The sequence below is a fragment of the Notothenia rossii genome, assembly GCF_949606895.1.
Source record: "Notothenia rossii genome assembly, chromosome: 8".
In the NCBI taxonomy this organism is placed as follows: domain Eukaryota; kingdom Metazoa; phylum Chordata; class Actinopteri; order Perciformes; family Nototheniidae; genus Notothenia; species Notothenia rossii.
The window spans coordinates 67621403-67638439 of NC_136906.1; the positions used below are offsets into that span (position 1 = coordinate 67621403).

A 17037-nucleotide genomic window follows, 5' to 3' on the forward strand; every position below is an offset into this window, starting at 1 on the left:
GGGCGGTGCCGGCTGTTAGCGAACCGATCCGGCCTTTCTGCGCGACTATCACTCAAATGCGGGACATAGTCTCAATGTGTGGGACGCGGGACAAATAATAAAAATGCTGTGTGTGCAGTCCCGCACAGTGCGGGACACCTGGTCACCCTACACACACAGTTCTGCCCCTCACACACACGCTTCAAATCAAGTTGCATAAATGCTTGAGCTACGTTTTTATTATAATTACTGTGAAATCTGCCTATTATGTTTTCGTCATTATTACAACAAACACACACTTGCAACTGATAACACTGGCAATGATTTTAGATGTATTAGACTATTTAAAAAAGAAATCATGCTTCAAATAAGTGGGGGTACGGCGTACCCCCGCGTCCAACGCCCACCACACCACTGACTGCAACTACAAAAAGCTAAGGTTTGTTTTCTCATCAGGAAATGCAGACCGGCTCAAACAAAATATTTTTACATCATCATCCTCACGATCATTTAATGTGTCATATGTTCGCCGAATTGACATGAAAGCACTAATAAATGTAGTTTCATCCACTTGAGTTTACAAAAATAATCGATTTGTTTTTATATCACATCCGACGGGAGGAAATTCAGCAGCTCTCACTACCGATTTTGAATCCTAATTTAATCATCATCTTCACCACGATCATTTATGTTTATGTTCGCCGAATTGACATGAAAGCACTGACAAATATGAATATACTGTAGTCAACTTCATTAAAACGTTATTAACGTGCCTAAACTCAGTAATTCACCATATCTACGCATGACAGCACACTTTGTCCGTGTTTGGCTCTCTCGCCGCACAGTGAAGCGTTCCCGCATTGACGTCACTTCCGGCTTCCCCCAAAACCTCAAAATGAGTCGAAGGAATTTTCCCGCGATGTTCGAAATTATTGATATTTATCGGAACGGTATCGCTTTTTCTTTTTTAAACTGACGGTTCGAGATTACTAGTAGCCCACTATTTCATTGCACAACAGTTGTTGGGTTCGTGTCACAGGCTCTTTAAAGGGCCGCATGCGGCTCGAGGGCCGCGGGTTGCCAACCCCTAAGAGATCCTATAAAATCTGCATCTGGCGTTGACCCTGGGAGAAAACAGAACTACGGTGATTACTCTGGTAAAAGTACAACTATGTCACCTCAATTAAAAGACAGCCTTTTTCTTGGATCAGTTATTTCTTGAATAGCCTTCAGGCAGTATTACTTTTCCAGAACATTTCATTTGACTAGTTTGAGAGAAAATAATTACACATTTCCATTAAAGACTTAGAGCATCACTTATTGTAAATCTGCATCTCATTGTTACATTTCAGACATTTTACTCTCTTTTCCTCAGTTATTTCCCCACGGAAAATGTAACATAAATCTGCACAGGCCTTAGTCTATGTCAATGAAACAGAGCAAAATGCTACATGTTTCAGAAAATAAAGTAAAACAGGAAATAATCTAGGGATGTACTGGTTGTATTAATTTACACTATTTGTACATAAGCTCCATTTTTGATAGTCCATTCTCAATCAACCTACAAACTTGAATGTGTCTCTTCCAAATGTGCATATCTAGCATTTCTCCACAATCTGTCTGTTATCTCTTCTTCATTGGTTCTCACAAATGGTCCCCATCAATGGCTAAGAACAGACCAAATACATCACAATAATGAGTTCATTAGTAACAAAAAGCAAACACACAGACAGGCACGGTTGCGTGCAGCTTTGAAACTGTCCAGTGTCAAATCTTGCTTGATCATGGATCAGCACAACAGCTGGGAATTTACTATTAAACTCATTTATTTCTTTGGCTTCTAGTTCTGAAGTTTCTCTTTAGTCTTTCTGCCAGTGCTGCAACCGTTCGTTTAGGTATCAAGGGACCTTTTCGTCTGCTGCCATGACGTGATATAATGATTACACGCATGGGGATGAGCAAGCTTTTGTTTTAGTTGGTTATTTGTATGCTTTCTTCATTCTAAACAATTGTATATTATATCCTGATTTTATAAGAAGTGACAACTGATAATAAAGCAATTATACTTCAGTGTGAACAGCAGTCTTTGTAACATTTGTAATCTGAAAGGAGTGTTTGTCTGGTCTCACATACATCATGTACATGTCCCCTCTGTGGGACTAATAAAGGTATTCTGATTCTGATTCTGATCAACGGGTGCCAGTTGAACTTCCAGAAACTTCCAATATTTCCTTGGAAGAAAAAAGTGTAGCAGTATTCATAATGGCTTCCACCTTGCCTTTGATACTTCAATTACGCTCTTGCCTTTGGTTACTCTTAAGGGGTCTCTTTTTAGTAAGAAACAATTGAGACCACAAACAAAAAAATTCACCTGTAAAAATATATAAGATTACCATCCATGACATTTTGAGGTCGAAGCTCTTTTTCAGACATGGTATATGAGACACATCGTACATACTGTCAAGCCAGAGAACGGGATGGAAATATTGTTAATGTAGCAGAGTTTATGTCAGAGCATGTCCAGTATGGGTTGGATCCATGTCTGTTTGAGTACCTGTACAGTAGACAATTAGGTCTAAAATGCTATTCTTCTGTAATCACAGTGTTTAATAGTGAATTTCCAGCTATTATTGTTGATGAAGTTTTCGAACTCATTCAGTCTGTAAGGTCATAGCCAGCAAGTTAATGTTTTGTTATCATTCTGTTATTCCTCTTTTATTTTGTTACCCACCTCTCCTCTCATTTCAGCATCACCACTTTCTAGGGTTCTTTCCTTTTCCTTCTCTATTTTGGTTGCCTTCCTGACCAACCCTGTACTGAACCTTTGCTTAGTAAAGACTTTTTTTTAAACTAAAACCTCTGTCCCTAAGTCATGCTATTGCGTCCTCGACCTGTGTTCACTGAGTCGTTACACAGTCAGTTTCAAAATTATTTATTGTAGAGAAAATGTCATCAATGTACCTCTTCCAGTTGTCAATGGAAGGTAGGGTATTGCTTCGTAAATTGATGATTATAAACAGTTTGAATAAACCAGAGCGAACAAAACTAAGAACCAAACTGAAAACATTGGATGTAAGAGTAATCACAATGAGGTCCACAGTGCATTGAGGACTGGGGATGCAAGTAAAAAAACTGTTACAGCCTGTAAGGGTCTGCCAAAGGGAACATTTGAGTGAACAGATTCAATGTACATTGTCATTATAAAGCACTGTTCATCTGGTATTTCAAAAGAATGAAATGAAAAGATAAGTGGAATGTGGTTGTAGGAAGTAAACAACAAAGGTTCAAATGTTCTCGTTTTGTGATCTGATTGTGCCAAGACTGCCCGCGGGTACATCTGTGTAGCTTTTGTGGATCTTTGGGAGGGTGTACAAAACTGGTGTGACAAGGAATTATACTGTCATAAAAGCATATTCTGGTTTTGTCATTTTTGTTCATATCTCCAGGAGAACATTTAAGTTTTTTCTTATCCACTGAAGTCCAATGTGGGAGTATGTATTCGTTTTATACAGAAGGTGGCATTGCTTAGTTGTTGGTAAATTACATGTTGCACAGTTCATGATGACAATGCTCCAACCTCTGAACTATCGATTTCAATGGAGTTCATTTCTATCTTCTGATTTTTACTTAAGTCCTCAATCAACTTGTATTTCCTTGTTTTGCTCAGAAGATGAAAGACATCCTTCTATACTACTCTTGTATGGATTGATGCATTTCTAATTTTAGGGGGGATAAAGTTATTTTAGCCTCTAAAAGGATTACATACTTCAGCTTAGAGTTTTGAGTTGGCCTCATTTCATCGTATTGTTCACCAAATATTTACAAATCCCTTGGGGCCACGTTACCTCACAACAACTGTGTAAGAGTGGGAGAAGCTGTGATAATGCCACTTCAAAACTCTTTCAATCTAGTCTGAATGTTTTAGGAGGCTTCTAAATAAAGCAAGTTCGAAGTTTGAAGTTTGAAGTTTGAAGCAATCTTCATGTACTGAACCGGCCTGATTTCTTACAATCCTGCACAGTAATTACAGATTCAAAGATCCAAAGATGCAATTTCATTCACATAGCCACTGCATTTATTCACCGACGAACAGATGTAATTGAATTGCATTTCATTCAAGAATCTCACAAAAACATTTTCAGATACTTTGACATTAAACTGGTTAACTGGACTCAGTGGAGCTTTACTCTAAACCAGGGGTGTCCAAACTTTTTTTTTTTACTGAGAGCCGCATACTGTACAGAAAAATGTACGAATGGCTGGGCCCCTCGCTAGAGATGAGGTATATTGCCTCAAAATCAATCAAATGTAGGCAAATTATGCTTAATACTTGAATATTATGCTTTAAGAGAAAATAGCCTTCATCACAGCTTTCAATAATCTAGGGTTTCATTTATTTTGTTACAAAAGCTTATTCCTTAAAACAGAAGCCTCAGATTGCTTATAAAGAGGGGAAATATGAAGGGTATATTTCAAGCTTACTATGTAAATAAGTTATTGGGCTTTTTTTTATCAACTAAGGTTCACTGAATTTATTTGAAAAACTACTCTTATTAACACGTGAATATGGTAATATATGTGTACATATATATTTAAGAAGTACAACAAGCACAAGTTTCATGTGTGGGCCATATTCTATTATACTTTTAGAATTTGTTGAGGGCCATTTCAAAATTGACAATGGGTCACAGTTGGGACACCCCTGCTCTAAACAGTAAAGTGTGGATTGCATTACCACATCATGTTTATTACATTACATTTTTTACATTACATGTCACTTGTTAGACGCTTTTATCCAGAGCGACTTACATACTCAATACTGTGGGCAATCCCCACAGGAGCAATTTGGGGTGAAGTGTCTTGCCCAGGGACACAACGACATGCTTACTGCAGTGGGGTTTGAACATGTGCTCCCTTGATCCGAACACCAACGCTCTATCCACTCTATCCACTGCGCCACATGCCTCCTTTATGACTGTAGCCAGATTGTGTGGGATTTGAGAGCTTCTTTTATAGGGTGATAGTTTTTTATCCCTCTGTAACTCAAACATTATTATTGCACTTTAAAGCTGGGATTGACTCATGTAGCAACACAATATTTGTGAGTTTTACAGGCTGGAGACAGCCAGATTCCCGTGTTTCACATCTTCAAAAAATGTCAACCGGGTAGTCTATAAAGGTTATTAGTAAAATACGAGTTCACAAGATACAAAGGAGAACAAATTAACTGTAAATAAATCTAGAAAAAAAAATGGACCAAAGCTTGACAAAATCTTGTGATAAGAGCACTTACTTCAATAAGCTCAGTGTCATGAAAGTTACATTAAGAAAATGTACTTTGGATACAATATTTTCACAATTTCTATATATAAACTAAACTTAGTTTTAAAAGGTTTTCTAACTATATAGGTTTTTTGTTCAGGCACTAGTTGGCGATCAACTGCGGTCTCTCAGGACCCTTCAGAATATCAACATGGCGACCACCGGATCGAAGTCAGCTCTGTTCGTCTGCTTGGGTAAGAGACGGGATTTAACTCGAAATAGGCCAATTTAATTCTCACAGGTGTGCCAGTATGAAACAAGCATTGCATTTGACCAATATACCAGTTTAATGTATGTTAGTAGCTTATTGTGGTGCAAGATTTACTGAAGAGCGCTAGCTAAAATGGTGCAGCTAACATTAGCTAAATTGTTATTGGGGACTTTAGACTTTTCCCCATATCCATTTTAGTTTGTGCATTTGGGCACTTGTGGTGTTCAGCAAAGTTTGATGGAAAACCTCTTCGTGCGTTTTGTTAGTTTGTATATTTGCACGAAACTTTATCGACATGCAGCGTCCCGGAAGTCACTCTTCAACTGTCAGTTGAGAGTGAAAGCTGCTCGCTGACTCTTATCAGGACAATCTGTGTTTGTATTTGTTGTTAATCCTGTCGACATTATGAAGTTGCAATTCCAAAAAACAGTCAAAAGTTGCTTCTTTTTTTTTCCAGTGATGTAACATTAACGGTTTTTTGGGGGGGCAAAAGACAAGGATTTGTTTGTGATATCAGTTGAAGACGACACCTTCAGAAACTCCAGTTAAATGTTTCCTGATGGTTTGACAATATGAATGAGATGATAAAATGACATCAGCCTATATCGTGTTGACAGGCTAAAATGTATATAAAAAACAAAATTCCAAATGTGAATGTTTCCTTTACTGTAGAATTAGAAAAGTATTTTCTTGACTTGCCTACAGATAATGCAATCTGTTTGAGGCCGTGTAATTGTATCATGCTATTTTGTTGTGAAATGTGGTCTATTGTTTAGCTTTGCAGCTTTACTTCTTTATACATATCAAATGTGTGTACAGTGTTTCCGCTAGGATGGAGTCATAGTAGTGGTGCTAAGGCACGTGGGCCCAGCATAATGTGAGCGCAGAGCGCATATAATTGTTTACTGTGTACACGTCCGAAGTACGCCCCGCCAATTTGTTTATATGTGTCTGCCAGCACAAGAAAGGCTCTTGAGGCCTAGTACCAGGGCCGGTTAGATTAGGTGAGATTTTATATATAAAGAATAAATGAACAATCTCTACAAAAGACAAATACACTACAAAAACAGAAACTTATTGACATCGGTAATATACATCAAAATGGCTTCAAATGTGTTCAGTATTGTATGAACATGTTTGAATTGGGAGGTGGACGTCACATCCTCTAGGCTGGGGGTCTCCCCCGGGAATATTTTTTTTTTTAACATTTTAAAGTAAAATGCTTAAATCTGGTGCACTTTGAGCAGAATTACTAGAGACCTAATCTAGGGGGTACAACTCTAATACCTCATTCACACCAACGGTGTTTCAGGGCCGGTTCGTAGCTGGAGCTTGAAAAGAACCGGGTTTTCCTCTTCACACCGCAGCGGAGCAGCCTTTTAGCTCCGGAATCCGGTTCATTTCGAGCACCAACAAATTGTCCGGCCAGAGCAAAAGCACCACATACGTCACGCTTACGTCGAGGAGGGGGCAGAAAAAAAACAACAAAAAAAGCTGGCGTTTTATCCAGTTTGTACACAATGATGGAGAAACTTAACAAGCAGCAGTGGTCGACTGAAGAGACCAGCTACCTACTGGGAATCTGGTCTTCCGAAGAGGTACAGAGGAAGCTGGAGCACAATCGGCCATTGTTGTTGTTGTCGGTGTCAGCTGTGAGGGGTTTCCGCGCGCTCTGGGTTTATGAAGCAGGCACGCAAACGGTTACGTCATGACATTTATATATACAGTCTATGGTCATGACGCAAACGATGAGGCAATGACGCAGGATCAGTCGGACTCTGGGCAGTGTGAAAAGAGCCGGAGCTAAACCAAAGAACCGGTTCTGAACCTGAAAAGGTCTAGTACAGAGCTTGAACCGGAGTTGCGTTTGTGTGAATGAGGTATTAAATACCCATATGAAAAAGATCGGTTTGCATTTTAATAATCAAATAAATATATGACCATAACCAATAACCTACCACAGCCAATAACAAATAGATTTAACTTATTTTATTTTTGTTGTTCATTCATATCGTATTTTACCTAGTTAACATTTATTTATCGACCCTGCCTAGTACATACAGTGGCAATTTCTCAAGATTGAGCAAAAATACACCTTTATTGAACATACAGTAACACAAATACTACAAATCCACATAACAAACAATGAAAAAGGGTCGCCACTTATTATTATTTTAATAAAAAATAAATATATATATTTTTTTCATTTGGGTACCTGGCTGGTGCCCCCTAGCAGGGCTTTGCCGCCACTATTTGTATATAGGGGAAACACTGTGTGTATGATACTCTTAGTATACCTAAGTGTTTCATTATAGTGTAAAAGAGACCATTTTAATATTGAAAAAGATGGAAATAAAGTTTGTTTGTTGTGTATTTGGTTTTAAACAGGGAATATTTGCAGATCCCCCATCGCTGAAGCAGTCTTCAGGAAGATGGCAACAGATGCTGGCGTTGTCGATAAGGTAATGTCATGTTTAATTCATTATAACGGCCTTCATCACAATATTTCACTTAGTTTTTATACCATGCAATACTCATACATAAAGTACTAATGTGTGATTTGACGGAGTAGGTGAATAGTAAAATAGTTCATCGTTGTCAGAGCTAATAATAGATGACAGTAACCCAGCTGCGTCCTCTGAAGATCATGAATGAGGGCAAGATTTGTTTCAGAACATTTGTCCTGAATTTCAGCTTTTGAGGGTCTAATATTCTGTATCACCCACTACATGTCTGTAAGTGAAAGTATGACCATTTTTCGTGTGTTATTGTTCCCCGTGCTCTGCTCTGCCTAGTGGAGGATAGACAGTGCTGCCACCTCCACCTATGAAATAGGAAACCCTCCAGACCACCGCGGTCAGGCCTGCATGAAGAAACATGACGTGCCCATGAAGCATGTGGCCAAGCAGGTACGACCATCCACTTCTATCTCTCAGCCGTAGTTAGCGCCCCCTTTTCTGTTCTCTGTTGTTGCAGTGGGTCATAGACAGTGCTGCCACATCTGACTGGAATACAGGCAACTCTCCGGACGAACGAGGTCTGGCCTGCCTAAGGAAGCACGGCATTCAGTCAAGCCACAGTGCCCGCCAGGTACAACCAGATATACCGTGGCTCCTCTCAGCTCTTGTCATGTTTGTTTTTATGAACGTGATGTTAGTAAGATGAGGCCTACTGGGCATCAAGGGTTTGTTGCTCTGTCAATTAGCATCCAATTAGCTTCCTGTAGCTGTGTTCCAATTGAATGCAAGTTTGAATGAATTGCTGCTTTTAGGGGTTTAACCCCCATACGAAGCAACACATTATTGCTTTGTTAAAATAAATATCTGAACTGGAACATTTAGAGAAAAGCCAAATAGCATAAGTCTATGTAATAATGATGTGTGTTTGATCTTCTTGTCTTCCTTTGAGATTTTCCAATTTAGTCTGTTTCATTACAAATGTATTATACCCTTATAGCTTCCTCACATTTTTAAATAAACGTATTATTATTAATTTTTCCCTTTTGATTGGTTAAGAATGTGCAGCAGATTTAAATTATACCTCAGATAAAGTGACCTCTTGGGATAGCGCGGTGAAATGTACAGGACACAGCAGGTGGTTCAAACATGGGGTAAAGAAGATCACATGACATGTTCCAGACAACACTCGTTTAAACTTTGTCTTAAAATATAAACCGCAGCTAATCCAGTGAAAGAGCAACAGCCCTCCACATTTCAGCTTTATTTAGTGCTACTTAAACAAAGATATCCTTACTGGGAAGTCAGGAAGGAAAGTAGCAAAGCTTATTATTAGCTTAACATTTATCACTCAATATTTAATTTCTACAGTATATTTTAACGTTCCTCCAATTTATATGCAACCTGGTCAGTTAAAATGTGTGCACTGAGTACTTTACAAGGGTTTCTGATATGATTTTTTTTACCCAGTAATGCTATTATCTTGGAAATATATGTTATGTGTTTTTGATTATGTGTGAAAGTGAGCCTGTTTGCCGGGCCTGTCTTTATGTTGCTGTTATAAATTATGGCACCTGTGTGTGTGAAATATGATTGCATGTGTTGAAATGTACTGAAACAGGTCTCAAATCACCACAAGATGTTTGCCCATGTAGGGCCTTCAGGCCTTATGGTGTGCTGGCTTATCCTCAGCGCCCTTAAAACCGTTTTATGTTTCCCTGAGAGAACTTTGGGGTTTCACCGTGTGCTTGAGATCTTCCGTCTCGTTGGTTTGTCTCTCTGCAAACCAGTCAGACCCTGGTCTAATCTCCTCAAAGCGGGGAAGGGGAGGCTCACCCCCTGGCTTAAGACCAGTCAAATCCACACAATGGGCTTTTGAAGCTGTTGCTCTTTCCTCTTTCCATAGAGGAAAGAGGAAAATAATTTATTTTCAAGCCAATAATAGCCAATAATATTTAATTTATATTATTGGCTTCTGCTACCACACTCAAACATTTCCTTTTATATGCTTCCAATTCTTGAATTTGTTTAACTTTTCAGAACTTCTGATGCTGCTCAAATAAAGAGAGATGTTCAAGCCAGCACGATCCAAACATAATCCATAACAAATGGAACATTTAATGCAATGTCAGAAATGGACGACCCAACATTTAGATTGTATAGATATATGTAGTTTTAAACTATGACAATCTGGAGACAGCAAAAGGTAGCCCTGTATTCATTTAATTGGTCGGTATATACGTATATGTCCATTTTTTATATCTGGTCTCAACTGAAAATCTATTTAAATATCTGGTACTTTTTACTTATTTGACAAAGTAAGCCTTTTATCACAGCAGACATTTTGCCTTGGCCTATAATTGAGTTTTTTTTTACTAGATTTCATGAAAACCTCTCTTTGCATCTTTCAGAATGTACAGTACAGTCTTTGAACATGTTGACCCTGCTATGTTCTTCCTGCTCTTATACTTACATTAACAGCTTCCCAGCTTACTCTCAGCCAAAAATGTCTGAGATACTCACTTTTTAAATAAGGGATTAACACTGAGGGTGTGAGAGAACAAGGTATACATGAGTGGAGAGATCAACAGGTGCTGTAATTATCGCCATCACGGATTACCACCCAATGCTGGTGGGTGTTCAAATGGAAAACAAACTGAACGGCAGTGTTTAAGGGATAATAAACATGGATTAAAACAGTCCTAATAAACCTCTCTTTACTACTCAGCTCTTACATCAATGACCACAGGCAAATGTGAGCAAATGTGTCAGTCTATCAACATCTGGAGCATTGCATGAGTTCCTTCATTAAAGTTGATAACTGTCGTAACTGCCGGAACACCATTTGCAGTTTAATTCAAAAATTCCTAAGCAGCTTTTTTTGTTAAAAATACAACAGAAAATGGGTTGGGCATCTGTTTACAGTTCAGCTAAACAAACTCAAGTTATTTTAACAAAGAAATCAGTCAACAATAATCTGATAGCAGATCTCCCCACAACAGCAAGTCACAGTGAAGTGTGTTACCTTGCTGAGGTGTTCGAGGGGCTGATATGGTTTCATTACTCGCACAATCCGAAAACCATACAGTCAAAATTACAGTTTTGTATTCACATCTTAATGAACAATTAGTGTCAGAGCTAACCATGGTGACCGCTTCAAAACACTTCCTAGGACTGCTTTACTATAAAAGCCAGTCCTTGTCCTGTTGACAGACGAAATGTTTAAATTCAGTGTTACCTCCCTAAACTCATTGGGTGTTTCCTTGAGGTCTAATTAACGTGTGGAGTACATTTCCTCCCACAAAAAAAACTTGCTTTGGTCCTGCAGTGCTAGAGGTCAAACACTCAGCAGGAAACCTTTTAGCTCTGATGCATGGCTAAACGGAGTGAACTATAAAGTGTGAGTCTGTTATCAATTAGGTGAACTTGAAAACTGAATTCCTGGAATACTGGCATGTATCGTTTCCTGTCAATCCTTCGTGTGTGTGTGTCTGTGTGAAGGTACTTGAAATCCAGATTGCCACCACTAATGAAAACATTGATGTAGCGTGATCTATCCTTCAAAAACTCTGACCATGTATTTGTTTTAACATTCATAGGCTGTGATTTTATAAAAAATGTAAAGAATACATTTAACCTAATGTCAAATAACCAGCCAGTCTGTACTGTTGTGTTAGAAAAAGATTGATTAAAACATTGAACCCACTCTGTTCCCACGCAGAGCCAGAAGTAATGTTTTCTCTGTTTTTGTTTTCACTTCCAGGTGACTAAGGACGACTTCATGAACTTTGACTACATTCTGTGCATGGATGAGAGCAATATGAGGTATTTTTGTATTTCACCCCACAGCAGCAGTGTTTCATATTTCTGTGAATCTGGCTCGCTTTAGGTAAAACAGTAGTCACTGTAAGCACTGGTGTCATTTAGTTTTTAACTAGAGTGTGCCTGGGATAAAAAACATTTGCCTTGAGAGTGGTCAAACTGGCTTGTCCTCAAAAAAATCTGGATAGTGATCTGCGCTACTCTTTCACATGCAGATAAAAATGGAGGCAACATGAAGCTATAATTAACGTCTAGGTGAATGCTTTCCCTTTAATGAGCAATATCGTTTCTTAAGCTCTTTCCAGAGGTCAGGGGGAGGGATATTTTTTTGATACTTTGAACGTTTAGGGATCATTTTGAGATCACATGCCTATGGCAGATCTGATCTGTAAGCAGCTTACTGAGTTCTTTGGATGCCTCGTCTTTGCTCTTTGGGCAAGTTTTTCCCCTTTCTCTCTCACATTATGTTAAGCTGACCAGACTGAGAAAAAGAGACCCTATCTGAGACAAAAGGCACTCTGTCCATGTTTAGTTTACTTATAGCAACACCCCTCTCATTGTCACCTTGAACACGCTAATTAGTTGTTTCCCTTCTTGAGTTTTGATTGTTTCTCTTTAGTTTTAGGATTGGCTTAAACAGATTTGGTTGTTCTGTTTTATTTCTCTAAAACCTTGCCTGATCTTCTATCATTTCATAATGTGAGAGAGAAAGTTTATAACATGGATGTCATGAATATGGGGTTGTTATTTTCTGTCCGTTATTGGAAGTAAGGAACATGACAGCTCTGCATAGGATAACATATGCAGACACATATCTCTAGTCCATAGAGTCACATGTTAAGACATTTAATTGTTTCCCTTTAAGTGTTTTCGCGTGGAGTTTAAAGCTTTTCTCATGTCTTCACAGTGAGTTGAACAGGAAAGCAAAAGCTGTGAAAAACAGCAGTGCAAAGGTTGAGCTTCTCGGTTCATATGACCCAGAGAAGCAGCTCATCATCAATGACCCGTATTATGTAAGTATTCAAGTAAATTCTCTGCTATAATGAAAATATTTGACAGAATGACATTCTGAGCGTTATTATAGCAGCAAACATTTTTGAAAAGATCAATTTAAGCTCTTTGTGACTGTTAGGAAAATATCACTCGACACCGGGATGAGAATCAATAGTCAGGTACTCATTTATTCTTGCAAGAAGGAACAGAGTTAAGTCACATACAAAGGGTATGGTTTAACTCACACACATGAGGTATGCTGCTCAAAGGAGCAGGAAGTAACCTCAAGCTTATATAGTCTAAAGTCAGGAGGTACCAAACAGTGTCGTAAATCGGTTTGGCGTCATCAGGACATCTCTGGAAAGGCAGTGTTGCTCTTTGACCCTCAAAGAGGAGAGGAGACAAAGTGTGTGTGCTCTCGTTGGTATAGACAACATGAATTATGCCCTACCTTCTCCTATCTACCATGAGGCAGCTGCAAGGTCACACACAGTATCATGCCCATCAGAAAACCCATAATAAAGAAGACACCTGGTATTTTCTCCAACAGTGACACATCATTTAATGTCATCAAGTGAAAAAACGTTTGCCACGCCAACGCTGAGAAAATGTAAAGCGGGGTTTACTTGATCAAAGCTGGTTCTTACACGGCGATGTCGGATACCTTCAGAAATCTCAATTGCATATAGTTGTTCTGAATGGACCCGATATATCTCAAATATGGTGCACATATGAAGATAGTCTCTCTCCTGGTAGACGTTCTTATTGATGCGCTCATCTTTCAGGTAAAAAGTGATAAATAGTTGAGGCATCATGAGAAAGACAAGCAAGTACAGTTCAGAATCTTTTTTCCATGTCAATTCAGAAAAACGAATTCAAAGCTGGCAGTAAGGTTTTGTTCATGTAGGGTTCCAAACCACATAGCATCTAATCGAAACTTTTCATGGTCTTTAACTCGAAACAAAAAACAGCTTGATAGTGCATGCATTGCTCTGACTGGAAATGACAAAGACAAATGTTTCCTTTCTGCAAAAGCTGTGCACCTGTTCCTGACCACTGTTTTGGACAGGACATGTCTTCCTTCAGGTGCATGTGGAAGCTCTGGAGACAATTTAATCTCCGCTAGGAGAAATGGGATCATGTCCAGGCACGTTTCATGAAGCAAAACACAACTATGGCAGCACTTTTTCACTTGGCTTTTCATAAACTATAAGTGTAATGCATTATTAAATCCTTTAGCCCAGGGGTTCCCAAACTTTGCCATGCCAAGAACCATATAGCATTATCCTCTGGCGGGGACCCCCCTGTTGCAATTTTTTCTTTTTTTAAATGATGAGTACATTATGATGGAAAATATGACAAATTAATCATGCAGCTTTATACATTTTCTTAATATATATTTGTATTAATAATTAATAATCAGTTATTCTTCTAAGAAATGTTTGTATTTATCTTTTGTTTGTCATTCATTACATTGATTGTGTCTTCTGTTATAAACATTCTTAACACAATATTAAACAGTAATATCAACAGTAAACATATTTTTAAAGCATTTTTAAAGTGATTTCTGTCTTTATAATATTATATAATTTTGAACAGTAATATAAACAATTAACATATATGTTTTGCATTTTTGAAAGCTACTAATGCCTTAATAATATAATATATATAACATATTTATATTTATATATACAAACATCAATATTTGCTACATCCGTGCTCTCATCCAGCTGCAGAGCGAAATATTCACTAGCTCTCACTTGCTCCAAAAGCTGAGCAGATACTCAGTTTCACTCTCAGTAGCGGCAGCTCGATTCTAATTGGCTTGAAGGGCGGTCGTGAGATTTAAAAATATTAATAATTACAAAATATTAAAAGATTGGCATCAAAGGACACAGATTGATAGATATGCAGTTATTAATAACATCAAAAAAAAAAAAAAAAGTAACTTAAAAAAAAAAAAAGATTCCCCTTTCCCTCAAACTTTGCGTGACCCCCCTGGCACCCCCTGGCGGCCCCGCCCCCACTTTGAAAAACACTTCACTAGCCTATTACACACTAACATAAATTGATTTGATTTGCTTGGACGTCCCTATCAGAAGTATTTTCTGGTTCAGCTTGGTTTGCATTGTCACGCTCTTTGGTTCACTCTTCTATTTTGTTCCTAACGTTGTTTCTCTGCGGTTGAAAATCCTGCCAAATGATTTGGACATGCTGCTTTTATCCTGAGCGTTATGAGAGCGAAAAACAAGAATGGGAGAAGTGGAAGGGTTAAAGGGGAAATCAATTGTTAAGGGATGATATGCTGCCATCACATGTAGCTCTTAAAAACAAAAAGTCTTGACTTTGGTTGCTCAAACTTTAGATACTTTCAAAACATATTGAAACAAATTCTTAAAATATTCATTTCCTATGTGGGCTTGTTGAAACATGTGCCGCTTAATTATGAATTTATGCTCAACTGCGGTGCTGTTTTACATTTAGTTGGAACATAAAAGAGTCGTCAAACTATCATTGATGTGGCTGGGCCGGGAGGTCGCGGTGAACCATAGTTGATGAGTCCCAGATTTTGGCTTTGAACAGAACTTTTCTTTGTGTAGCCATTAGCATGAGTGTGTTCTTACAGCTATGTACCGAAGAAGGGATGAATGAAAACCCTTTACACTCAGTGTGGTTCAGATACATGACAGTTGGATTGTACTTCCTTGGAGAGTAACCACATGGCATGACAGTAAAGTGAGTAAAGGGGAGCCAGGCATTCACTGTTAATGTGTCAGGGTAAATGAACACAGAGGCTTACTGTAATAATGTGATTATAATGACAAATGTACACAATGACTTCTTATAATTGCCATTTTTTTGTTTTCTTACAAGACATTAGTTTCATCCGTTATTACCATTAGAGACATTAAATTCCCCTGACTACTTTCTTTCTTAACAGAACTTGATTACTTGTTATGCTTGTCCCATAATCACCTCCAGATCAGTTTACAGAATCCAAAACATCTCGGCTGTGTCTGTTTTTCTGCAATAATAGTGCAATTTTCTTTTTTTTTATAGAAATAGGAACATTTGAATCCAGAATGAAATACTTTGAGAATTGTTGGATGGATTTGTTTGGAATCTGTATCAGAATTTCATGTTCCCCAGAGGATGAATTGTAATGGTTTCAGTTTTCTGACTTCTTATTTAGTGTCAACATTTCAATACTTTGGTTTACAACCAAATAATTACAAAACTCATGACATAATGAATGCCTCAACGGTATATTGTGTTGCTAAGGCTAACCTATCAGTAATCACAACATAGGAAGTTTGCTATGGTTATAAAAGGGTTTTCCGAAATGTTCTGAAAAAAGCCAACCAATCTGAACCTTAAAAAAATTCATTCAGAGAAAATGTTATTTGGTTAATTTCAAAACCCACGTTAGAGGTACTGTTGAAAGCTCTGGGATGTGTTTTCTTCACCACAAAAACGATTTGGAATGTGAGCTGAAGATAATTGAATGTTGAGTTGGATACTGACAATTTATCATTTGTTTTATTTCTGTTATGTTTTTTATTATTGGATATCTGTTTCTCAGCTACTAAAAAAATCAAACAGATGCATGTAATGATTCAGCTCAGAACTTGGCTGAAACGCGTTTTTAATATATCCCTTTTTCCGTTTTATCTATCAGGGGAGTGACGACGACTTTGAAAAGGTGTATGAACAGTGCGTACGTTGCTGCACAGCGTTCCTGAAGATGAACTCCTAACAACATCCAACCTTAAATGACCTGTGCAAAATCAACCAAGTAATCTACAACTTCGTTACAAAAGCACTAGTCACTATATTGTAACACTTATGTGAGTTTCACTGGAATACCAGCAGAAAACACATTTGCTTCAGTGTTGTAAATGTTATACAAACCACACATTGTGTTTATTTAGGAAGATGCTGCCTCGATGAATTTGTAGAAATCAGGTGAATAAAGGAATAGATAAATCAGTACGACTACCAGAGACTTATTTATGCACACAAATCATTAAACTTATCAATTTAAGTATGTTAAATATGTCTGAAGATATCCTGCTGACGATAATGCATGACAACATCTCTGAGGTCAAAAGCCGACACGGGTCAAAGGTAATGTTAGCCTAAATGCTAATCTTCCTGGATATTCTATTAGATGCTGCGTGGTTAGGTTATGTCCTTTGCACAGCTCGTTTGGTGTATGGCTTCTTTTATAAGACCTAATAAGACAAGATTCTT

At 38.0% G+C, this 17037-nt stretch overlaps 1 protein-coding gene across 2 annotated transcripts; it reads left to right on the top strand.

Moving 5' to 3' along the window:
• Positions 1-5409: 5409 nt before the first annotated feature.
• On the top strand, positions 5410-16773 carry acp1 (acid phosphatase 1). 2 transcript variants are annotated; one of them, XM_079645972.1, is made up of 6 exons: positions 5410-5495; positions 7901-7974; positions 8489-8602; positions 11732-11793; positions 12698-12803; positions 16463-16773. In XM_079645972.1, the coding sequence occupies exons 1-6, from the start codon at positions 5453-5455 to the stop codon at positions 16538-16540; spliced, it is 477 nt and encodes a 158-aa protein (XP_079502098.1). In that variant the 5' UTR covers positions 5410-5452; the 3' UTR covers positions 16541-16773. The 2 variants fall into 2 exon arrangements, with proteins under 2 accessions (XP_079502098.1, XP_079502099.1); XM_079645973.1 differs by lacking the exon at positions 8489-8602 and adding an exon at positions 8308-8421 and having other exon boundaries at positions 5415-5495.
• Positions 16774-17037: the final 264 nt, after the last annotated feature.

Excerpts from the sequence above, each read along its gene's own strand:
- acp1 (XM_079645972.1), top strand. The coding sequence starts at position 5,453 with ATGGCGACCACCGGATCGAAGTCAGCTCTGTTCGTCTGCTTGG. Across the intron at positions 5,496-7,900 it reads AGCTCTGTTCGTCTGCTTGG|GGAATATTTGCAGATCCCCC; the intron begins GTAAGAGACGGG and ends GGTTTTAAACAG. Across the intron at positions 11,794-12,697 it reads ATGGATGAGAGCAATATGAG|TGAGTTGAACAGGAAAGCAA; the intron begins GTATTTTTGTAT and ends ATGTCTTCACAG.